A 25,602-nucleotide genomic window follows, 5' to 3' on the forward strand; every position below is an offset into this window, starting at 1 on the left:
GTTTTGAGGAAATAAATTATTTTGGGTTGAGTTTGTAGCCATGGCATGAGTTGGTATAATTTTATATGATTCATAAATGTCTTAGAATGATTTTGAAAGGTTTAATTTCAAAGTTGGAAGCATGCCATAATAGGCTTTAATTCTATCTTGTGTTGATTATCTAAGCATGTATGGTTTTTATTAATTTATGCAACTTATGAAATTTTGATTAGTTTACCTAGGCTTGAATAATGTGCATTTAGAAAAGCCTTGTGATTGGAATAAGAATGAAAGACGCATGATTTGATTTTTTTTTGGTGAATAAAGCTAGAAACATCATGGATGCTTAATAAATGATTTAATGGTGATTAAGGTCTTGAGCCATGTATAAGTGTAAGGATGAACTTGTATGACCTAAGCCTAAGTTTTAATTTATCCCTAAGGTTATAATTTCTACTGGCACTTGATGAATTTGAGTACACATATATCCATAGAGGTAAGAGGTTGAATAGTTGAAATCAAATCTAGGCTTTAATATAATGCATGCCATGGGTTGGGTGTGATTGGCATAGTTGCACTTGGATTCTAATCCAACTCTCTGTCTTGATAGGAAATATGTACTTTCTATTATTGTGCTTGAACATGCACATGTATTGAGTCCATAGATGCAACAAGAAAATCAATTCAACCAAGAAAGGAAGGTTGGAGAATCTAGACAAGGCTACTATAGGCATTAGTAAAAATTTTAATGTGGATTTTTGGAGAAAAATTCACATTAAAACCTTATATGAAAACCTTATGTTTGGAGAAAAAGATTAATGTGGATGAACTTGCCAATGGCTGATCTAGTGATTTTAGCTCCGAAGTGATAACTGGAATTCCAACATATTCAACTTCAGCTGTTAACTGCAGCCACGTCCAATCATTTGAGAGAACTGAGAAAATATGGATGAACTTCCACTAATCCAAACTAGCATATATGATAAAGCTTGCCAGTTGGGAATTAGTGAATAGCTCAGTTAGTCAATCTCAGCTACCGAAAATATACCTGACCTGCTCAACTCTTCTCATCGGAACTAGACGATTATTTTCTCCTGATGTTACATTAAGCAAAATCTAGATCCTAAAGATTGCAGTGATTTGATTAATTCATTTATGCCAGGCCAAAATTTAACAGTACATATATACTATTCATCTCTGTAACTTGTATGAATAAGGATTTCTCCTGACCTCCTTGAGGTACAAACACTGCTCTTTTATAACAAAAATGAAACCAAAATCTGGGGCACCTAGAAACCATTTGTTTCAAGCTGCTGGATGAATTGTATGATTCAGTTGTCTTTACAGTTTCTTGCATAACTCAATGACAATCTGGACGGCGACTGAAAGAAATCGAATGGTGTTCCTGATCCAAAAGACCTTCTAGTATTTGGTGAATCTGATAGTAGAGGCTCAAAAACTGGATTTCTGTTCTTGGGTAGGGTTATAGACAAAGGAGAAACATCTTTCTCTAAAGATCTTGGCTGTGGTTCAATGCTCCCAATAGACAAGATAGGCCCACCCATGCGTTCAGCCTGCTGAAGTGTATTGATTTTACTTGGTCTGTATGTATACCGGAAGTACTTGAGAGCCAGAATTGGACCCATCCCAGCTGCAACTATGAGCTGCATCAATACAATTAAAGCATCATCAGCATATAACTTGAGTACAGAAATGTGGCTTGGCCCATGTTTGTGAATGTGTGCGCGCGCGCGCGTGTGCATGTGCATGTGTTACTTTCTACGTCGGAAATTTTGAACAGAAAACCATCTTTTCATTTATTTGGCATGAGGTGGCAAACCAATGAATCCGAGGAGCATACATTCTCATAACAACCACAATGCTTTGCTCGTCAAATGATGACATTACATCTTTTCCTTTTATTTGACTACATACTCCCCATTTCTGAAAAAACCCAGGGGCAGTTCTTTTAACATGAGTAGAGACAAGCTGTAGTGTAGCAGTTTTTAACTTTTTATTTCAAGCAAATGATGACATAACATCTTTTCCTTTTATTTGGCTACATACTCCCCATTTTTTAAAAAACCCCGGGGCAGTCCTTTTAACATGTGTAGAGACAAGCTGTAGTTAGCCACCCAAAAAAAAAAATTATTGGAAAAGAAACTTACGAACACAGTTGTCCAATAAGATGGTTGTCTACACAGCCGAAACATAATGGTATACATCCCTGATGATGGAACAGCACTGAAGATCCAGTTGATTAAATAGAAAGCAACCAAATTCCCCCATATGGCAATATGCTGCAGTGTTGTAAAGGAACTGCATGTAGTGAAAAATATTTCAAGCACTTATATTAGTGTCATGAGCAATACTAATCATTTCAATGTGAAGGAGTGGACATTTTCTGTGATCGAGTAAACACCATCACACCCTTCTTTTCCCTGGTTTGCTTAGACCGATGAAAATCAAGCACAGAAAGCATTTTTCGTGAGCACACAAACATCAAAAGACTCTGGGCAGCTGGCAGTATAGGGAAAAGGGTAAGAAATGAGGGAAGTGTAGGCCTGGGAGACCAGGTTTGAGAAACCAGAAAGCATCCATAAGATATATCAGAATCAGGCAAGGGTTGACTTAAAAAGAGCAGGCCAGGTTTAGGTGAGGTCTGATAGACTGATCTAGCCTTAGCAAGTCTCAATCAACAAGGAAGAGCGGGCAGTTTCCAGGTGCAATTTATTGCCGGTGAATTGGAACAAAGCACCTCCCCCAAGCCCAAAGAAAGCCTACAAGTGCACAGAAGAAATCTGAATGGAAGGGGTAAAAAGGGATATGGTGGTGGTGGATGTGTAAAGGAAATAAGAGCTTAGTGATTAGTGAATTTGAGAGAGGAGAGAGATATGAAAGAGCTGGAAGACGGAAATTGAAGAGACAGAAGAAAGACAAGCATAGAAGAAAGAAAGAAGAGAGGGTGGAGCACTACCACTTTCAAGGGTTCCTGTAATATTTTGGGACTAATTTTCTGCTGACTACCAAAGTATTTTACATTGACTAGCAGATATTGGTAGCATCATACACTGGATTGCTAGAAAAACTATTTCTAGAAATTTTTTTGCACCAAACAACCCTCATTTTCTATTGAGATAAAAAAACGAAGACTATTAATGCCAGTAGAAAAGGCTGTGTTAAGTTCATAGGACTAAGGCGACATTGGAATTTGCAACCATGAAAAATGAGATTGAAGCTTACTTGGTTTCCAATGTCACAACAAAGACCTGTAACCAAATACATCCAGAGAGTGCCACCATCGAAACCTCCTCCATTTCGCTTTTTTCATAGGCATAGGCATTTATGCTGATTACAAACACAACAAGTGCCTGCAGGTCATAGCCAGTGTCAATAGATAAAAGTAACTGGCATTGTTCCTTAATCCTTATCAAGCAAATCAACTAGCCAAGGAAAGGAACTTTTAAGTTGATTTCATATTGGGGAAAAACAACTTGCAGACATTATGAAATCATATGAAATGAACTCTTTACTTTCTTTTCTTTTTTGGCTTTTACCAAGATGAGCAATAAAATATAATTAAAAATACTGTTAAGAGGGGATGCAAATTCTTGGTGTACAGGAGGTATATTGAGCAAAGAAAATAGGGGGCACAACTTCAGCACATAAGAAATTGACAAGACAACAACAAAACTGAGAGAATATGCTCAAAAGTAAACCAACCAACCATGGTTGCAAAAACGATAGTAAAAGAAAAAGAAAATTAACAAACAAGAACTCACATGAAAGAGAGATCGCCCAAACCATCCAGCAAATGTGCTAGGATTTAGGAGCCTGTTTAAAAAATAATAATGACTATTAACCAACAGGAAGCCTAATTTTCATTTGAAATAGAACAGTTTAAAATACATGGAACATGAACAAATAAGGATAAGTTGTGACGGAAAACCTCCCCGCTTGGCAGTAAAATAAAATTTGTGGATGCTGCATCACAGTTTCTTCACCAAGATCTTTGTCAAGGACACTGACTAGAACCGGAATACTAGTGTAGAAAACATTATAAGCCATCAAACTCACAGAATTGAAAAGACTGGTTCCAGAGACACCTGAAATAAAAGAGAAACTAAAAGTTTTTCCAATATCAGTACAACAGGGAAGAGAGAGAGAGAGAGAGATTCAAAGGAAGAAAATGAAATGAATGATGCAGTAGAACCAAATTGGAAAAAGAATCAAAGCAAAGGACACTGACAACTTACAAGATCTGGATGAAACATATTAGTAGGGATTTATAAAAGGAGTACTGGGCCAGAAATGCTGTACGGTTGTATGAGTACCGCCCATGGACTAGTATTAACCTTTTCAGAAACCTGAACTCTGCCAAACCAAGAGAAGTAGTTTTGAGTCTCAACATTTATGATCTCCAACTCGACACAGTAAATACTTAAATAAAATAAAAATAAGTTAATATTTGTTGACAATATTAAATTTTAAGATAATCGTAATATGACTAAAAAAAATCTAACATCATCTGAGATGTGTACATTACATGATTAGGCCAAAGAAAAAAGTAACAAAACTTGAAGGACATTTAAAACACCAAAAGCATAAAATATGCCCAATAGAGAAGATTTGACGTGCATGATCTTAATTGAATTATTAGTTATTAATATGCATGGTAGATTCACGATCCACTTTGAGGGGCTTAACATAGTGGTTGAGCAACTCCTGTTGATTCCTGAACTCTTGCCAACTGATTCTAAGTAGCTTGATTTAGAACAGTGATGTTATCATGCCCGTCACAACTCACAATCTAACATTCCTTAAAAGCTGATATTTGAGGCTCAATCAGCAAATAGTTCTAGGGATAAGATCATTTTTATTTTCAATAATGGATAGAAGTACAGGATATATGTAAGTCTCTTTTAAACTTTCTCACACTATACAAACTTAAATAGTTTCTCTAATGCTATGTAGTCTTTCAATGACAAACAAGGGTCAACGCATTAGAAGAGCTATGGAGACCTCAGTTTGAAGTCACAGAGATATTTAATGTCAGAAAATAAGCATCAAAACTCCAATATGGCATCGAGGATCTCCATATACAAAACTGATAAGAATGTCAGCTAACATTTTGAGTTCCCTGCAGAAATATAACATCTCAAGTGTTGTTGAAAGAAATTTGCATGTACAGATGAAAAAGAATAAAATTTATCCAAGCTTAGCTGTGACTCACTACCAAAGACAAAACCAAATCCAACAGTAAATAAATACAACTTTCTAACATCTCTCTCTCATCTAGACATAAATGCACAGCTCAAGCATACATGCACGGACAGATATATATTGACTTACTCCCAATACTATAATCAGCTGCCCTTGCTGCCTGCAGACCTTCTCTCCCACTAATGCCAACACCTATATCAGCTTGTTGTATCATCCTGACATCATTCCCACCATCCCCAATGGCTAATGTTCTATAGTCACATGATTTTAGGAGCTCCACAAGCTGCAAAAAATAATTATAAGAAAGATTCTTATTAAATGTCATCTTTACTGGACCAAAATGGTAGCCTTCACAATTAGTGTTTAAGTAAAAAGGACCACACTTAATTGGCTTTTGTCCAATACAAAGTAGTCATAGCATAACTACAAAAGTCTTCAAGACCACATAGAAAAACCTAGTTATATATCTGATAGACTGATATAGAGTTTTCTGTAGCTGGGAATTCAGAACATGTTGATAGAATGAGTCTTGAAAATATTCATAATTTGTTTTATTTTTTATATATGCCTAATAGAAGAGAAAATATAGAGAACCTAACACCTGAAATTTAGGAGTTTTAAGAAACCAAGCAAAGAAGTACAAGTGAATTAATATGTAGCAGATGCCACTAAAATCTCCGTAATATTCTGTCATCAAATTTTCAATAAAAATTTGCATCTACTCTAAGCATTAGCTCTCCAAACTTCCAATGATACATTGGTGGTGCATCCAAAATTTCAAAAAGAAAAAAAAAAATATATCCATGCTCTTTCTTCACTTCAGAATTCGCATCTCTAGTGAAGTCCACAAAGCAATAATTGTGACTAAACAGCAGAAAATGAATTTATCCACGACATAATCAAGTGGTCTAAAATTAGGTTCATTCTTCATCTCTGCTTTAGATTATGCTGATCATCACTAGACATTATATACATCAATAAGTTCTTTGATGTAGTAATAGACATTATATACATCAATAAGTTCTTTGATGTAGTATTAGATTAAATATCTCACAGCATCAAAATTATCTTATAAAAAAGAATATCTCATGGCATCGGTGGAATTTGTTGCAGTATGGATTTGGTGAGGTAGGTCCAAAACTAGAAGTACCAGAGATTCCTTTTGATGGATCTTATGAAGACTATAAACTCTTCAAAGCCGCCTTAGTTCATAATTCATTAACCATTCAAAGCTTAGTGCATCTTATATCCACAATGGTACAGCCGTTACCTCATTAGTGAGGGAGGGAAAAAGAAAAAAGAGAAAAGAGAATATAAACTATGTAAGCAAGAGAAAAGAATAAATCCAAGAATGTGAATCCTACAACAATGGAGTACTCAATTGTGTGCAGATATTAAACAAGATTAAAAAGAAAAAGTACGTAGGAGGAAATTGAATATGAAGATAACAAAAAAAGTTAGACATGGTCACCTGTGCTTTTTGAGATGGTGTCACACGACAACAAATAGCAGTCCTTGACAATATTGCTAATTCTGTAAAGGCTTTCCGATAATATTTCAGTGCAATTTCTAGAGCCCAGCCATCAACAACAAATGCCAAATCCTGCTAGCAAAGATAAAACTATGAGAAAACAATTATGTTGAACAAGCCATTGCTTGCTTAAATTTAATACAAGAATACTTAGGTAGGGCCCTTTAGATCCACCCTTGGGTAGTAAACACTAGAAACACGACCCCACCCCCCATTTTTTTTTTTTTTTTTATCGATAAACAAAAATTTTATTGATCCTGAAATAGACAAAAGCCCAAGTATATGGGACATATACAAGAGCATCGCCTATGCGTGCTAGTTTAGCGATACAAGGAAGTCATATGACCCCACTCCCCATAACCATAAATCAGGTAATCCAGGGGAACTCCAAGCGCTAAATCAAACCTAGAATGTCCGAGTCTACCGCTCATCTCAAGCCCCCCCTTTGACTACTAGACTGCACCCTAACAGGCGAAAAGATCAGCATGAACGGTTGCATAAAAACCTAACATTTAGGAGCAGTTAAAACTTTCTTGAATGAAAAAAAAAACATACATATAATTGAAAAATAAAAATAAGGGTTTAGGTATTTTAGCTAGGTTATTTCCATCCAACAGCTACTCTAACTATGCTGAGTGCAAAAAAACTTATTATACATTAGAAAAAGAGAGTGTAATAATTCTGTTACAAAGAGAATGGAACGCTAAACACATACACCGTGGACTCAATTACGTTCATTGTTTTAGAATTCACATGTTTATTAGATACAGACCCAAGTTCATACAGCAATCAACTAAGACAATACAGAAACATCATTAACCATTTCACTTTATGAATTACTTTAAATTTTAATTAAGTAGCTCTGAGAATGTGAATGGAAGCAAAGAACTAGAGACTAAAAATAAAGTTCATGATTGACAGGGTGCATAAGCTATACCTTAGGTTCTGACATTGTTATCCTCATTGTAAGTAAAACTCTCTCTAAACTTCTATGCACTTCATCTTCAGTTCTGCCATCAATTGAAAGAAGCTGACCCTTTGGCTCTGTCAAGTTGTCAAAAAACAAAAAAGAGTTTAGTGGTCATATTGTTGTAAGCATTTCATATCTGATGAGGGGGTTCCGTCAATCGCAACAAATCTTTCATAATCCACACACATAAATGTAATACATGGGAAACCTAAGTGCCACAGTACCAACTAGAACACGTAATTCACATGCACAGGAAGAAAGAAGGCTGGCAGGATGAAAAAGACTAATTGTCTAAGGGGGGCAGAACCACTCTTTTCAAAAGCACACTTTCTAACCTCCCAGCATACTCTCTCTCTCCCCTTCAACTGCAGGTATGACATCTCGTATCCGTAAAGTTTGACATGCTTCTTAGAGAGGAATTGAGGGTGAAGTCAAGTTCCATCTTATCAGTTGGGACAAAGTTTGTTCTCCAATCACTTGTGATTGGGGGTTAGAAACTAGAAGATCTTTAATAAGGCTCTTCTTGGGAAGTGATTATGGAGGTATCATGGGGATTAGGGAGGAGGCTTTGTGGAGAGTTGTTGATTCTAAGTATGGGAGATGGTGTTCTAATGAAGTTAGGGGTTCTTATGGAGTTGGGGTGTGGAAGTATATTCGAGAAGGGATGGGGGGAGTTTTCCAAGTTCTTTAGGCTCAAGGTTAGAAGGGGCTGTTGTGTTAGTTTTTGGCATGATGTTTGGTGTGGTGTAAGGGCCCTAAAGAGTGTTTTTCCCCTTCTTTTGGTTAGCTAGAGATAAGGAGGCTATGGTAGCTGATTTGAGGGATGTTCTAATAGTTCCATCTTGTGGAACATTTATTTCAACAGAGCGGTTCCAGATTGGAAACTTGGCATCATTGCTGATTTTTTCAATTTATTGTATGCTTTGATTATTGATACTGCAGTAGAGGATAGGATGATTTGGATTCCAAATGAGAGTAGAAATTATACAGTTTGATCCTTTTGACCACTTTCCTTGGAAGAACATTTGGAAGTGTAAGGTACCTCCCAAGATTGCTTTCTTTGGTTGGACTGTTTCCCTTGGGAAAATTCTCAACATTGCTAACTTAAGGAAATGTGGTATTATTATTTTGGATTGGTGCTAAATGTGAAAGAAAAATGGGGATAACCGTGGATCATCTTTTGTTACATTCTGAGGTGGCCAGGTTTTTGTGGGATGATATCTTCTACCGGACTGGTGTGGCATGGGTATTGCCTAGAAGGGTAATGGATATTTTCAGGTGTTGGAGTGGTCTTCGGGATAACGTTCATATTGCTGTGGTGTGGAAAATGATTCCTCATTGTATTATGTGGTGTCTTTGGATGGAGAATAGTGGTAGGAGTTTTGAAGATTGGGAGCGCTCCTCGGACAAGTTGAAGAGATTCTTCTTCGACACCTTATTTTCTGGGGCTTCTGTTATCATTAGTAATGGGACTACTTGTCATAATTTGCTCGTATCCTTATCTCTAGTTCCTAGTGGTTTCTAGGCGTTTTCAACATATACTTCCTATGTACTTGGCCTATGCCTATTGCAATTTCAATAAAAAAATTTCTTACAAATAAAAAGAAAAAAAAAATCAATACTAACATAATTTGGGCATGTGTCAAATAGGTAGATGGATGGACCCAAGTAGAGACACCCAATTATTTAAAGTCAGCAGGTCAAGCCATGAAACAAGAGAATTGCAAGGTGCTTGATACTTTAGATCACAGCTTCTCCCATTCGAACACATATACCTCACAATTCCAAAGAAAACAACTCTTAACATTGCTAACAATAAGGGATAATGCCATTAGACGGTAAAAGAAATACATATGACAACAACTACCTGGGGAAATAAAATTGCATGAGAGAGCAATCTGTATGGCAGTATTCTGCTTGTCACCAGTTAACATCCAAAAGTTTATTCCTGCTTTCCTTAGTGTTTCTATTGTTTCTGGGACACCATCCTGAATTAGTAAATAAACAGAGTCAGCATTTAAATAAGGATACAATTTAACATTTGAACATAAGTAGATTTTCCCCCTGTTTTCCTTTCTCTGGTTGCTTTGGAGAATCAGCAGAAAAGACCCACCCCCACAAAGGATCAGATTAGGAAAATGATACTTCTCCTGAAAGTTAAACTACTACAGCCCAAATATAGATATTCACCTGTAGACGGTCTTCTATTGCAGTAACTCCAAGAATTTCCAAATCATGTTCTAACCTTTGGCAGACCTCAGCAATTCTCCACTGCAAAATTTACCAGATTGAGAGTAGCACATCTATTGATGCAAGTAAATAATCTTTCTCTATGTCGACACAAATGTATATATGAGTCTACAGCCACACACAATACTTTTTTTTTTTTTTTATGACAGGGGAACCACCCCCAGGCAGAGCCTTTAGGACTCACCCATGGAAACTAAACCCCCGGGAAGACTAGCACAGCAACCCACTGCCATGGCCTCCCACTTAAATTGCAGTTTGATCCTAGGGGGAATTGAACTTGTGACATGGGGCTCATGCACACATGTTCACCCTCACCACTTGGGCTACCCACATGGGTGGGCTACATCCACACAATACTTAGTGTATCGAAATGTACATTTACCTCCCTATCAACTAAGGTGCTGCTAGCCTCTTTCAACAACAAAGACCATTCTCGATATTCATCTTCTTTCAATTCACGCCAAGCCAAGCACAGCGTACGCAGCCCCAATTGAGTATATTGTTCCACAGCTTCAAGAAAAGCCCTTGTTTGCTGTCCTGAAGGGAATAGGGTTATCACACTAAGTAATATGGCATTAATTGATATTTTCGATATAACTAGTACAAATAGCAAAATAGCAACATATCTCAGCAAAATAACCAACAAACACTTGCAAAAGAAATCAATAAGCCACTATTCGGAATCGACATTTATAATCATCACACAATAGTCATGCCTGGCAAAACTTAATAAGGCACCACTTTATTTGTTTAGTTCTCATCAAGTCAACAAAGGAGTTGTAGTATTGTAGCAGCAAATAATATGTACTAGTCAACATAACTCACTCCATTGCTAAAGAATAAGGCATATGCAAATGAGTGGCACGCATCTTCTGATTAAACGAATAAAAGTAGACTAAAGAACATGCGGTAGCCTTATCCTACCAATCCCTTCTCTTCCATGGGTGAATCCTTTAGCTTTTTGGCAAACAACCACACATATTAAGTCCGCCAAAAAAAAAAAAATAGCCAAAAAAGTTTGTACACTGACTGAGGTGGTGGTGGCTTGTGTGCCAGTGATTAATAATACATAATGATTTCAAATTAAGTATTTGGATACCATTTAATAGTCAATGGATCCATTAATCATATGAGAATCACAGCCTCTTTATTTCAGAGGTTCCCTGTAATGTAACTCCTGTGTACCATGATTGCACCCTATCAGCGCTTCTTATTACACTAAGTTACTCAACCAAAAAAAAGAATGGAAAAATTGAATGACAGAAGCTAGTAATTGTAACTCCCTCTGCCATCTCCTGCTGTAACCAAATAATTTCTCCACCATCACAAGCAACAGGCCCAACTGAGATGCCAGTAATCAACCACAATGGCCCATCTCCAACAAAAAATGTAACATACAAAAAATCAAATTATGGCAGAAGATTACAACACTGGCAACAGAACCTGTGCAGGGGCATGCAACTAAAATGCCCAAGCAACAACAACAGAGTTCTAAACATGTAGAAAACTAGGACACACTGACATAGACTGCTCCATATTTTAAGTTTTAAGAGTCATTCATTCACTTTCCTGGGAAGAATAAACACCAGCAAAATTGCTGCTTACCATAAATTTCAGAACCCAAAATAGTCAGCTGAGAGGATTTTTTAGATAAAATTAGCATCAGAAGTAAAAGAGTTTATCAACATCAAGAGAAGAGATAGAGAGAATCCAGGTTTGATGATTTCAATCCCATAAATTAGAATACGACCTTTACTAATCACTCCCATAAATTAGAATATAGCCTTTATAACGAAATGGGGTTGATTCAATAGACCAAACTGTTCATGTTTCTCTCATTCGAAAATAATTAAGTAGATTCTGTTTCCCATATGGAAAAAGAATTTAGGGGAAAAAAGCATCCTAACTATGCATTGTACACTGTCTTCCTAGAAGACTTCAGGAAGAGAAATGAAAAGCACCAATAGGTAGGGCTTACCAGCACATGCATAAGGAAGAATAGCTTCATCTGCTCCTTTTGACAAAAGAAGGATCCTTCCATTCTGGCAATTTTTCACAACCACTGACATTCTTTTCCTATCAGATGTAAACTCAAGAGTCTCCAAGACTTCATATTGAATTGTTGAAGCATTGAACTTGATCTCTGCAATATATTAATGCCAACTACATCATCAGCAACATTGTTAGTATCATGCCTTCTGTGACAGCCAAAAGCAAATGATGTTTACCAAGAATATTTGCATTCCTATTGACAAAAACCATATGCAACTGAACAGCAGCATGAACAAGAGCATCCTCATCCTGAGACTGTGCCTTGTACAAGATATCTCCGCTTTTGCTATTGGCAGCATACAAAACAGATATGAGAGATTTCAAATCTATGAGATACATACGTGTAATTCTAAGGCATACTGATGCAAATGTTCCCTGATCTGAATGTGGGATAAACCACAAAATACAGGCAAAAATTAAACCCATAAAATGAAGCTATGTAGCACCTTTTCACTGGTATAACTGTATTACATATTGCCATAACTGTAAGAAAACGCACAACATCCGCAGAGCCACTTGAAACAGCATCGATCAGCTCTGCATCTGGGTATCAAAGTATGCAACTGATAAGAAAATGAAGCATGGCAATCTAAAAGAGCTCCTAGATGTATCGGATGAAACAAATACAAGAGAACCAAAATATACAGCAGCAAATAAACAAGTTCACTTGATAAATTCATGCATTAGCAAAACAATTGTGAATATTCATTTAAAAAATTGCTTTCTGTCAGCTATTTTAGTTGGACTGACAAAACTACATGGTAAAGTGACAATTTCAGGCTCATAATCCAGAGAAGTGAACAAGTTCATGTGAAGCAGGCAGCCAAGTGACTCAATCCTACATAAAAACTGATTGAAGTTTGCTCAAAACTGGGAAAGGAATCCAATGGAGTAAATAATTAAAGAGCAATATGAAAAGCTTAATTAGGCTTGCAATGAACAGAGCAGCTTAAGCCCGGCTCGTAAATACTCATTTCGAACTTGGTTCACTTAAAAAATAAGATGTTTGTAAACACTAATATTGATTCGAATATTAAACGAGCAAAACTCGTATAAACCCGACTTGACTCGTTTGAGCTCCTTTTGAAGCTCATAATGTGTTATATTTATTACATGTTAGTTATATTTTATGTACTTAGTTATATATTATTAATTTATCTATAGTTTACCTTATTTAATATATTTATTATGTTCCTAAAGTGTGCATAGGATAATTTCTATAATATATCATACAATTAGAACTTTTGATTTATGCACTAAAATGTTTAGTTTATTACATTTATCTTATGTATTATTTTTTTTTAATTTATAAATTTAAGTTAATTTATTTTATACCATAAGAATTTTTTAATCAAAACAATTTGGCTGAGAGTTTTTTGTAAAATTTAAAAATTTTTTATTAATCAAAAGATAAGATTCAGAATTTTCACAAAAAAAAAAAAAAATCGAGTTCGAGCTAAAGTTGTTCATTTATTTTTAGTCGAGCTTGAGCGAATTTGAAAATCATTAATGGTTAACGGGCCAAGTTCAAGCAAGGATATTTAAGTTTTATTCGAATTCAAATGAGTAACATGCTAATCGAGCATGAAGCACCCTTGTTTGAAGTCGACTCGACTTAACTCGGTTCGTTTGCAGCCCTAAGCGTAATCATAATGATCAACTGCAGTATTAGACTAAAACAGAAATGCTAGACTTACATTAGCACCCAGGATAGGTTTGAAAAAATAAGGGACAAAAGATCCCACTTTGTGCACAGACTCTCTACTTAGCACATAAAAAATGGCTGTAATTTGAATCAAGAGAAACCTCTGCTTTGCTACTTTCTGCAGCAGTATTGACCTCTTCCAGACAGGACTCCACACGGATGACTCATTATAAGGCATCTACAATAGTTTAGCTAAAAAAATAAAGCACATCCAAGAATAAGATTGAATTAGCTGTGTCCTAAAATTACATGTGATTTCTGTATGCATTACAACACGTTGAAACAATTTTCCCAAGCAACAAGTACATTGTGACTGACAAGAAGGAAGATCTCCATATTGCATAGTTAAAGACCAAACCTTTCAATGCATCCCCGCTCTCGTTTCCGTAGAAAACACCATTGATACAACACCTTCTAAAGATCATTTTGTTTTCAGTTAGGGTACCAGTTTTGTCAGTTAAAATGTACTCAACTTGTCCCAGATCCTCGCTTATTGCTGTACTGCCACATACAACAAACACCATTTAAGAAATATGAAACATGACTACATTTTTCATATAAGGAGTTTTTTGGAACTTTTTACCCCAAATCACTCACTTGGTTGCATGGGATGGAGTACAAGTTTCTTGGTCAATCATCTTGTTGTCCCAATCAATAAATTTAGCATATAAGCTCTTCACAAGATCCAGAGAGACCTGCCAGAAATAAACATTTCAGTTTTTCATATAACTAGTAATGGCTGTACTTGACATCTATGCTCAACCTTATAATGATCCAGAAAATAATCACTAAATCAGCCATAAATACCTAGAGCACTATATTCATAAATGACAATTTGCAAGTTAGTATCATGGTCTTCTTTTATTTATCGAGCACCAGCAACTAAACATGCAATGCTGAGGAATTCTAAATGGAAATTCTACCACTTGGCTAAGAGCGTCTTCAGCATTATTGATATTTCTCTAAGACCATAAAATTGAAATACTTTTTGCCTAGTTCTCTCTCTCTCTCTCTCTCTCTCTCTCTCTCTCTAGCTTTGTACACCCTTTCCAAAGTCCAAAGAACAACTTTTTTTATAAGTAAAAAAAAAAATAGTTCTTTGGACTTTGGAAAGTGTATAAAGCAAGAGAGGGTTTTTTAATTTTGTGTTAAAATATTTAAAATTATTAGTAAACATGAAAAAAATAATAACCATGTTATAGATAATCTAAGATGGTTACAATTATCTGCAACAGCTTACCTTAATTGATATGGGGATCATTATAGAACAAAGAAGCTCAAAGCGAAGAGGAATAATCAATAGTTCAAACCATGGACCTTCCATCGGATAATGAACGTACCATTGCTACAAAAAATGAATACAAAAAGGTTGGCATATGTTTGAAAATAACACTTCTACACATGAAAACAGAAAATATCAAAACTCATCTAGAAAGTCAGAATCAAGTAGAGAAGAAAAATGTGCTTCTGGATAATGAAATGAATCCACAGTCAAATACGGAGTAAAGGAATTAAATTGACCAAATAAAAGAAGAATTGAAAGAAATTATGGACCAAGCAAACAAAAAAAAAAATGATAGATGAATATCGACAAAAAATATATATTTATCAAGATTCCGTCAACATGCACAGGACAAACCACTTCACTTTGATTCAATATATATGGACTTGGGATTGTGCTAGGTGAAGGCATGCATCTAGGTGTCATCAAACTTGGGACATGGGGGACAAAAATACAATAATGGGTACTGATACTGAGACATTACATGCTTCATATAGCTCAAATTTCACTTCTTTATATTTTATCAGTTCAAGTAGAGTATAAAGTATATTATTTACCTCTTTTGATAAGTAAAAATAAAATCTTATTGATAGGAATAGGCATAGCCCAAGTATACAGGAAGTATATACAAAAAATGCCTAAGTTCATACATTATTTTCAAACAGGAAGCATATTATTTTTATTTTCTGGAAAAATTTTCCTTTTATTTAAAATGTTTTTGCTTAGTATGGTGGGAATGGATTTTAAATCGCTTTACTTGAATATTTGAAACCTTCCAATTTTTAATCATCTCAACTTAGGTTTAAATAATTTTTTATTTAGTTAGGACATGTCAGATTTTAAATAGGCACAACACCCAAACTTTTTACAGAGATGGATGGTAAAGAAGCAAAAAAGAAATGGACGAATTACAATATCAACTATATTATTCAATTAAATGCCGAAATATGATGGAGCATGCCACATTGGATTATCCCTTTTATATGGATAATTCAGTGACCACAATTTTGGGTAAGAACTTATTGCCCCATCCACAATGTTCAGCAAAAATTATGTGAAGCATCAAAGGCAAGAAGACTAGGAAATAATACGTCAATATCCAGAGTATATGTAGTATTGGTATTCCATCCTCCTACTGGAATTTAAGAGGTTAACTTTAACAGAAGGAGAGATTAGATCCTTTCAGAAGGCCAGGAATGACAAGTGCAGGGTTTGCAGAACACCATAACCAGAAGAACAGCTTATTAAAGGCTTGTACAACAACTCACTAATCAATGGGCAGCAGTTATAAAGTGCTAGCTAACAAGGACACGTCATCAATAGGATAAGGAAAGATCAATGAGATTGTTACACTGGATAATTAAAACGCTAGCTCCCCAAGAAATACAAACACCACAGATCCTAGAAAGATGTATAAACATTATACACAGAAATGCATCAAAATTGCACATCAAAAAACTTTAACTGCATATGAAACAAAAGCTTAGTTCTGGCATACCTTCCTTGCTTCAGTATCCTTCCAGACATTGCCAGCTATGCCTAGAACAATAACAACCACAATCTGAAAAATAAATATAGCTCCAGTCAACTTGTCAATCGTGGCATCCACAGCTGTGAGCTTTGGTTCAGGTATCCCCCTACTCATACCCAGTTTGGTTTCATTGCCTGAAACATAGAGTATATACTAGTTACAAATACATCAATTGCTGCATCTGTTCTGAACAACATCATGGCAACTCAAGGGGTTCAGAAATTGTTCCAAGACACCCACAGTGATTCTCAACTTATCATGTGGTTGCATACATCTAACCTAAACAACCACAAACTTCTTCAAATATTGAAATTATCACTTAAGTTCCACTTGCATATTACTTGCTTAACATATGAGAAATTTTGAAAAGAAAAGAGTGTGTATTTGCCGTGTTGGCACTAACTAGAACCAAAGGTAGGCAAAACATTAAATGTCATACAAGTTTTACTGTTTTAGAATATCATAAATGTTGCAGAATCCAACAACAGAATATAGCAACCACAAACTTAAGTCCTACCCTTTCTCTTTGGGACCATCTTGCTCCCTAGTCGTTATAGGGACTCACTTACTAATTAAACAACATAGAATCACTACCCTTTACACAATTTATTCTTTTACAAGTTACTTGTATTCAAAATTATTTTCCTGATAAGTAAATTGTAAACATAATTTATACATACACATTCTTGTCCAAAACCCAGTACTATCTCCTTCCGCTGTAGAATATTCAGAATGGAACAAGAATTTGGCAATAATCTCAGGACATATTCAGTATTTCCCTTAAGGTATGATCTGATAGTAAAACGAAGCTTGTTTATCTAAGTCCTTAATCCACTACAAATTGACTGGAATCAATTCTATCCTTACCCATTGGGCATTATTAATCTAAATGGCTACATACAACCAAGAATAGAAAAATAAGCAAGCATAAACCAATGATTCCCAGCCAATAATTGAGTTCCTATGACATAACAAAACTACATCGAGTAAACATCAAATTTTCCCCACTTAATCACAAGGAAAAAAAAAAAAAAAACTGCCTGCCTCTCTGATATAATCAGTGAGTTTTTGTATTGCTTGATTATTTTTCTCCCATCTTTGTCAAAGGTTATACATATCAGATGAATGCATTTTGCTGATCAAGTGATCATTTTGAACCTCGTTTTGCTGCTTCTCCACTTTCAGAATTTTCAAAGGATAAAAAAATAAAGGGCACATGAGAACAATCTAGTATGACGTTAGCTACAACCTTGAGATTTAATGTTCATACCTGTGTAGACGGCTACTCCACAAGCCCACTCCGTGTTCCGCAAGTAACATGACTGAAGAATTGTGTTTGTAATTGTTAAAGGGCACAAATCATTATCAAGAAATGGGGGAAACAACCGAAGATTCGCATCAAATCTTCTAATGTCCTTATCTGGACTATGACACTCAATAACACCCTGCAAAAGAGAGTGGAAGAAAAGAACATTTCAATCACCAACTTTGCCATAGGAAGGTAAATTACCAACAAATCTTCCATCAATATTAAGTTACATGAAACTTGCCTTGATCTTGTGCAATAATTCATACTCTATTCCCATGCAAGCGGAGGGTATAACCCTCGTCTTCAAATCAGTTTCACCATCTAGGGCAGCAGTCTGTAAAACATGTTTCACTATCAGATCGTTGAAATGCTCAAAAGGACATCCCAGCGAAAAGAAACCCCAATCTTAGCATCCATCACAACACATACAAGGACTCCATCCAATTATAAGTTTAGGTATATGAATTTTCCAGAAGATATGAAGTGTAGATCAAAAGAAGTGTAACAATGACAAGAGGAACCCAAATGGCTGGGCCATAAATTAAAATGAAGAACACCTGCCCCAAGCTTCATTTTGACTTGTATACCAGAAATTTAATTCAGGCTGACCCTGGATCATCCCTAGCTCAGCCCAAAAGCCCAATTTCAATACCACCATACGTGTCTATATTTTCTTGTGACCTTGTCAATCGCAGTTCAATTGAAAAGTCATCCCTATAGTTTCTCAGTCAGATTAAAACGAGCAACTATCATGCAAAGAAAAGTGCTACAGATGTATCAATGCTGAAAGTTACAACAACGACAATGGTAATAATAATAAGGAAAATAAACAACAGCAAACTATATCCCTCCATCCATGAAGAATGATGCACTCATGACCCAAGAGCAATAAGGTTTTTTTGATAAGTAAGAAGAAAATTTATTGATATAAAGATAGGCATAGCCCAGGTACATCAGAAGTATACATGTGAATACACTAATTTAAGGACTAGAAACTGTTACAAGGAAATCATGGAAGCTAAGACCATTTAAATCTAAAGCAATGGCCCACATAAATAAAGTCTTCCAAAAAAAACTCCTAAACTCTTCAGCGGAACTTTCATGATCCTCAAAATGTCTATCGTTTCTTTCGCTCCAAATATACCAAAGAATACAAATGGGAGCCATTTTCCACACAGCTACAATCTGTGGTGTCCCTATGATCTCTCTTCAGCTAACTAGTAGTTCAACCACCCTTCCTAGCATTACCTATGCTAATCCCATTTTGCTGAAGAAATAATTCCAGATGTCTCACGCAAACTCACAATGTAAGAGTAAATGGTCCACTGTTTCACCACTATTTCTGCACATACAACACCAGTCTGCAATTATAAGTCCATGCCTTCTTAGATTATCAATGGTTAGAATCTTCCATAAAGCTACTGTCCAAACAAAGAACGCAACTTTGGGAGGTGCTTTACTCCTCCACATGTTCTTCCAAGGAAAATTGGGCCTAGGTTGAGCTGTAAGTGTGTCATAAAAAGAGCATACTGAGAATTTCCCTTTCCTAGAAGGTCTCCATTCCTTCTTATCTTCAGCTATAACAGCAGGAGTAGTGTTATAAAGCAGGTTAAAGAATTCCACCAGAACACTCACTTCCCAAACATGTGCCTCCCTAGTAAGGTTGATGTTCCACTCCTATGAATCAAGAATAATTGCCCACAAGTCAGCCACCATAGCTTCTTTTTCCCACGCAATTCTGAAAATTGTAGGGTAAGCAACCTTAAGATCTGTGTCTCCCACCCACACATCATGCCAAAATCTGATTCTACTGCCATCCCCCGTACACAGCCTAGTATTACTAGAGAAAGCCCCCCAACCCTTCCGTATATACTTCCATAACCCCACATGCATAATGAAATATAACAATAATGCAAATAAGTATGGGGCAGTAGAAGGCTAAGGGGTTGGCCTAAGTGGTGAAGGCCTTGGTCTTGGAGTATCACTCCCTTCAAGGTCCAAGGTTCAACACCTCATGGGTGCAAACAATCCTTCGGGACCACACCTCCTGGTGAAAAGCCAGTAATTCAACCAGTTTCATATAGAAAAACTTATGAGGGTGTGATGCACGTGACCGGGGTTTACTCTGCAATGGTGGGTCCGAAGGGCCCTGCCTTGGAGAGGTTCCCCGACGAAAAAAATAAAAAAAGGTATGAGGCAATAGAACCAGCCAAATGATTATGCAAATAAGTAATCAAAAAACTGAATCAAAATATTATTTATTAAACTAAACAAACTTACTATATTATCAAATAAGTAAAGAATATCAAGAGAACTAAAAGGAAGGAAGAAGGAAGACTCAAAAGAGAATTCAAGATTCTCAAAAGAGAGTTCTGCTTCCTCCTAAATTTAGATTCTTCTTTTATAGAACCTGAGGCACCTTTACAATTATTACAACAGTAATGAAAATAATATAAAGTGAACAGTAAAATTGACTTTTAATATTCATTTGACCATTAAAAACAAAAAATCTTTCGGTGCAGCAGATTCTAATGACTTTCTAAGTTATAATTGCAGGAGTCAGTTTTGTCTTCTGTGCTGAAAGTAGAGAAATGAGATTCTTTAGCAAAAAGCAGGAGACCAGTCAGTCTTTTGGAGACGGTAGTCTTTCAATGCTTTTAAACATTTGTCAGTTTGTGCCGACGGATCAATCATCAGATAGTTTTAGAGTTCCTTCTGAATCATATCCAAATATGTTACTGTATGGATCTGTAACTGAAACTTCAAAGGATGCTTCATATTCATTATCAGAATGATCATTATTGTCGGTCTTGGAAGGGTTTATTTAACAAATAAATCAAATCTTTTTTCTTGAGTCCTTGGAGAACGGACTTTTTTTTTTTGACTTAGAAGATTTGTTTGATTTATCCATTGTAGTAGAGAAAGTATCAGCTTTAACAATCTATTTAGTAGAAGTAGTGGCTTGAACAAGTGGATATCTAGGCAAAGTTAATTGTTGATTTACAGTAGGAAATTCCTCAATGCATTTGAGATCTGGATAAGTATGCGAAAAATCCCTGGTAAACATTATCAATAACATCTTGCGTGTGGGGATATCTATCCCACCATTTAATAAACTAATAATGGACCAATTCCGATCATAGCTCCATTCCAAGATCCAAGAAACCTTGTATCTTTTGCAAAAATAGAGGGAGTAAGGGAATTTCGAATTATGTCGATCCATTTTGGAAGTAGTAGCATTAGTGAAACAATGGCTTTTTAAAGTTTTTAGGAAAAGCTTCAGGAATAAGGTCAAATTGGCTCCACCATCTCAGAAACCAAAGGGAAACTAGTCTTGAATTTTTTATCAAAATTAAAAAACCAAGAGTGGGTCATTTCTGCGGTTTGGAACATCATAAATTTGAACTAGACATCAATGTAATCAAAGTAGCAATAAACAACATCAGAATGTGGAAGTTTCTTCGAAGTATAGGGATGAGTTCTCCAATCTTCTTCAGTAACAGTGAGCACGATGATAGATCAATTTGGTTTTATCGGTCTTGTCATAGATGGGTTTAATAATGAGGGATTCTATTTGGAACAGAATGCCAGAGTAATATTGAAAGTTCTTCGCAGGATTCTCAGGAATCCAGTGAAAACCAGGGGAAAATAACTAGAAGCATTTTTAAAAGGATCTGTATACATGGACCTATTTGGTTCAATGTAAAACAGATTTTGACAAAAGAATTTTTTAATATAGTTAGTTTTTGAAGCATGGTAATGATGGGTGGGCTTACCAAAAGTAATGGGCTTAGCATAAGGATCATAAGGAGTACTAACAGTATATGAAAATAAAATAGTAGGAATACTACCAAGAGCAATAAACCTGTTTGCAATATCTAATGGAGTAGCAAGCTCATATTTAATAAGTTTGGTATCAAGAATTGGGGTAGGAGTGGCAATCTTCTTCCCTTGTCTTTCTTACTCATGTTTTTTGTAGAAATTCACGACTAAGAAAATCATGAATAAAATTATCAGAACCTTTAATATACTCAAAATCAAAATCAAATACACTTAAAATAGCTTGTCATTTGGCAAAAATATGTTTTGATGCAATATTTTTAACATCTTTTTCTAAAATATATTTAGCACTTTTACAATCAATATGTAATAAAAAAAATTTATTTAGTAAGTCACTTTGAAATTTAGAAATACATAATATTATGGATAATATTTATTTTTTAATAGTACTATAATTAAGTTGTGCATTATTTCAGATTCTAGAGTGGAAGCAAACAATTTGTTCGGATGAATCTGGTGAAGCAATTTGATTTAGAATGCCGTCATAACCAATGTCGGAAGTATTGGTTTCGACAATTTTAAAAGAATCAGAAGTAGAAATACCAGGACACAGAAGAGTTTTGACATGTATCTTGACTTGCTTAATAAGATTAGTATGAATTTCAGACCAATGAGGAGGGTTGGAGTGTAGCCGCTCAAAGTGGGCAACATTGTTTCCCCATTCTTGTATAATTCTGCAACATAGTTGAGAGAACCAAAAAGCTCTGCAACTGGGTTTTATCAAGAATGACATAAAAAAATTTATCAACAAATTCAATAGCATGGTCAATAGGTCAAATTTTGCTTTCAGAAATATTATAACCAAGGAATCTAATTTTGGTTTGAAACAATTTAATATTTTTAGCAAAAACAACAAGACCATTTTGTCTAATGATATCTTGAAACGAATGCAAATGTTTCCAATGTTCATCAATAAACTTTGAGTAAATAAGAATATCATCAATGTAAACAACAACGAAATGGGTGAATGGATTGAAAATATCATTTATGGTATTTTGGAATTCACTAGGGGTATTTTTTAAACCAAATGGGCATCACATTCCACTCGTAGTGTCCAAATGGGGTAGTAAAGGCAATCTTATACCTATCTAACTCATTAATCTGAATTTGCCAAAATCCTATTTTAGGTCAAACTTGAAAAATATTACTGCATTACTAAGCCTATGAATCAAATCATTCTTATTGGGGATAAGGCACCTAATCTACTCTAATATTTTGTTCAGATGTTTGTAATTAATAACTAGGCGAGGTGTCACTCTTTCAATCTCTGCATTTTTCTGGACATAAAAATCAGCACAAGTCCAATGAGACTTACTGTGCCTAATAATATTCTTAGTAAGCAAATCCTGAATTTCAGTTTTGCAAAATTCTACAGTTTTACTATTCATTTGAATAGGTCAAGCTTTAATAGGAATATTTTTCTCAGAAAAATCTTTAATATAAGGTAAAATAACATGATGGCTTTTTCTATGCCAGAAAACATTTGGAAGATCAGAACAAACATCATTGATCAGTTGTTTGGTAAAATCACTGATCTTTGACTGTAATAATTTACCAAACAATTGTTCAGCAATCTTTTTATATTTGATTTCATGTAGTAGGAAATTCAAATGTTTTGTTTTAACAAAGAGCAAAGATTTCAAAATTTTATCAGTATCAATATCAAATTTTGAAGCAAATTTGAATTTGACTTTTTTGATCAAAAGGGTCAGTGGTGATACCTTTCTTTTCCGAAAGGAAAAGATATAAAGAAAAAATAAAAGAAATTCCTAATATGACTTTGTCAGTCATATTTTTAACAAGTACAAAAAGAATTTTAAAACAGATATTATTCAAGTAAACATGAGCAGTATTGAGCTCATATTGATCCTCATCTGAGATCTATTAGCCGAAAATAATATTTCAATAGATTTTTCATAATACTTACTAGGTATTATTCCTTCCTGGATACAATTCATATCCGATTCAAAATCAATCATAGCAATCACAGAAAATTCATATTCATGATAAACAATGATAGTAGCTTTAGAAAATCACTTAGGAGGAATAGTATGATGAATCAAACAAATTTGATTGTCATCCGAAGGAGAAGTTTTTTCTTCCTTTTGACTCGATCTGAATCATTTAGTTGCTCATTAACAAAAGAAATCTCTTGATCAAATTGTTTATCAATCTTTAAACGCAATAATTCTTGTTTAAAAGAATCATTTTCAGATTTGATATCTTAGTTTTGAGTTCAACAATTTCTTTTTTAATAAAAACCACTTCATTGTAAATCACCAGTAGAAATCTCTTTGGGTTTTTTTTTTTCAAATCTTTCCAAAGTTTCTTGAAGACTAATTTTTGATTTATAAGTCTTGGATTCTTGACAAACCATCATCTTCTTGAGCTTATGAAGATATTCTTCTTTGAGCTTAGGATTAGTAATTTGACTAATCAAAGTTAATAAGAGATTTTCTTGTTCTTCAGCTTTGGTTAAAACATTGATTGTTCTACCCAAAGGTTTGCAACAAGAATCATGACAACAAAGCATAACATTGGAAGAATCAGATGATTCAGTTTCTGAGTGATATTCTGAGTCACTTGAACTAAATTCATTAATGTCAAATGAAGCAGAAGATTTTTGTTTGTAAGAGTCAAATCAGATCCTCTTGATCATTAGCATTAATGTTCAACTGATTGATCTTGTTTTAAAACTTATTGGGCTTTTTGGTACATTTATCATCAAAATGTCCAGTCTTGCCACAATTAAAACATTTTCCTTTTGAAGAAACTTAAGAACTCTTTTTCTTACCAAAAGGTTTTTTTCTATAAAAATTAGAAGATTTTTTATAAAAATTATCACGGTTTTTCCTTGTCGTAAGGTTTCGCAAATTTATTAGAGAATGTGTGCTTCTATCTAGTCTAGAAGGAGCAATAGGATGAAAGCCAAATTGTTCACAAAAATTTCCCATTTCATATTTGGATTTCTTAATATTCTTCTTTTGTTGACAATGCAGTTTTTTATCATTACACGTACTAATACCAAACTTCTTAATCGTATTGATAATATCACCGTAAGTGTAATTATCATAATTAAGAAGTTTCAGCAAGTTCATCCTTAACTTTGTGACCAAATAGATAAGGTAATCCATCAATAAACTTTTCTTTCCAGTAAGGGATATGACTATCGTCTCTAAGCATTACTCTGGACATAAACACATCTTGATACCATCTATAATCAGACATTTGCGGCATCTCAACTTATTTAAATAATCACTAATTTGAAATTCCCTTACTCCCTCCATTTTGCAAAAGATACAAGGTTCCTTAGATCTTGAAATGGAGCTATGATCGGAATGAAGACATATTGGTCCCTTATTGGTTCATTAAATGGTGGGACAGATATCACCACACACAAGATGTTATTGATAATGTTACCAGAAATTTTCCCCATACTTCTCCAGATCTCAAAAGCATTGAGAAATTTCCTGTTGTTAATCAACAATTAATTTTGCCTAGATATCCACTTGTTCAAGCCACCACTTCTACTAAACAGATTGTTAAAACTGCTACTTCCTCTACTACAACAGATAAATCAAACAAATCTTCTAAGTCCAAAAAGAAGTCTGCTCTCCAAGGACTCAAGAAAAAAGACTTGATTTATTTGTGAAAGTCCCTCCAGGATGACAATAATAATAATTCTCAAAATGTGTCTGAAGCATCCTCTGAAACTTCAGTTACTGATTCATACAGTAATATATTTGGACATGATTCAGAAGACACTTCAAAACTATCTTATGATTAATCCGTCGGCAAAAACTGACAAATGTTTCAAAGCACTGAAAGACTACCGTCTCCAAAAGACTGATTGGTCTCCTCCTTTTGTTAAAGAATCTCATTTCTCTGCTTTCAGCACAAAAGACGAAACTGAATCTTCAGCAATTACAG

The 25,602-nt window shown here is 35.0% G+C and overlaps 1 protein-coding gene across 4 annotated transcripts in view; it reads right to left on the bottom strand.

The window, feature by feature from the left end:
• Nucleotides 1-1,096: 1,096 nt before the first annotated feature.
• The window catches only part of LOC122307491 (phospholipid-transporting ATPase 2), a 35,791-nt gene continuing 11,285 nt past the window's right edge, over nucleotides 1,097-25,602 (bottom strand). For 2 of the 4 annotated variants that reach the window (XM_043120402.1, XM_043120400.1), the window contains 21 exons: nucleotides 18,074-18,166; nucleotides 17,794-17,968; nucleotides 16,491-16,657; nucleotides 14,951-15,055; nucleotides 14,308-14,405; nucleotides 14,069-14,211; nucleotides 12,452-12,548; nucleotides 12,182-12,291; nucleotides 11,932-12,096; nucleotides 10,336-10,490; nucleotides 9,894-9,974; nucleotides 9,571-9,691; nucleotides 7,671-7,777; nucleotides 6,674-6,805; nucleotides 5,332-5,485; nucleotides 4,236-4,353; nucleotides 3,929-4,102; nucleotides 3,762-3,813; nucleotides 3,223-3,350; nucleotides 2,148-2,298; nucleotides 1,097-1,643 (listed from right to left, as the gene is read on the bottom strand). In XM_043120402.1, the coding sequence (XP_042976336.1) occupies nucleotides 1,311-1,643; nucleotides 2,148-2,298; nucleotides 3,223-3,350; nucleotides 3,762-3,813; nucleotides 3,929-4,102; nucleotides 4,236-4,353; nucleotides 5,332-5,485; nucleotides 6,674-6,805; nucleotides 7,671-7,777; nucleotides 9,571-9,691; nucleotides 9,894-9,974; nucleotides 10,336-10,490; nucleotides 11,932-12,096; nucleotides 12,182-12,291; nucleotides 12,452-12,548; nucleotides 14,069-14,211; nucleotides 14,308-14,405; nucleotides 14,951-15,055; nucleotides 16,491-16,657; nucleotides 17,794-17,968; nucleotides 18,074-18,166 (2,859 nt within the window). In that variant the 3' untranslated portion in view covers nucleotides 1,097-1,310. Of the gene's footprint in view, nucleotides 1,644-2,147; nucleotides 2,299-3,222; nucleotides 3,351-3,761; nucleotides 3,814-3,883; nucleotides 4,103-4,235; nucleotides 4,354-5,331; nucleotides 5,486-6,673; nucleotides 6,806-7,670; nucleotides 7,778-9,570; nucleotides 9,692-9,893; nucleotides 9,975-10,335; nucleotides 10,491-11,931; nucleotides 12,097-12,181; nucleotides 12,292-12,451; nucleotides 12,549-14,068; nucleotides 14,212-14,307; nucleotides 14,406-14,950; nucleotides 15,056-16,490; nucleotides 16,658-17,793; nucleotides 17,969-18,073; nucleotides 18,167-25,602 lie in introns of those variants that run through there. The other 2 variants (XR_006241764.1, XM_043120403.1) reach the window with 2 other exon arrangements.

Source organism: Carya illinoinensis, chromosome 4, assembly GCF_018687715.1.
Source record: "Carya illinoinensis cultivar Pawnee chromosome 4, C.illinoinensisPawnee_v1, whole genome shotgun sequence".
Lineage (NCBI taxonomy): Eukaryota > Viridiplantae > Streptophyta > Magnoliopsida > Fagales > Juglandaceae > Carya > Carya illinoinensis.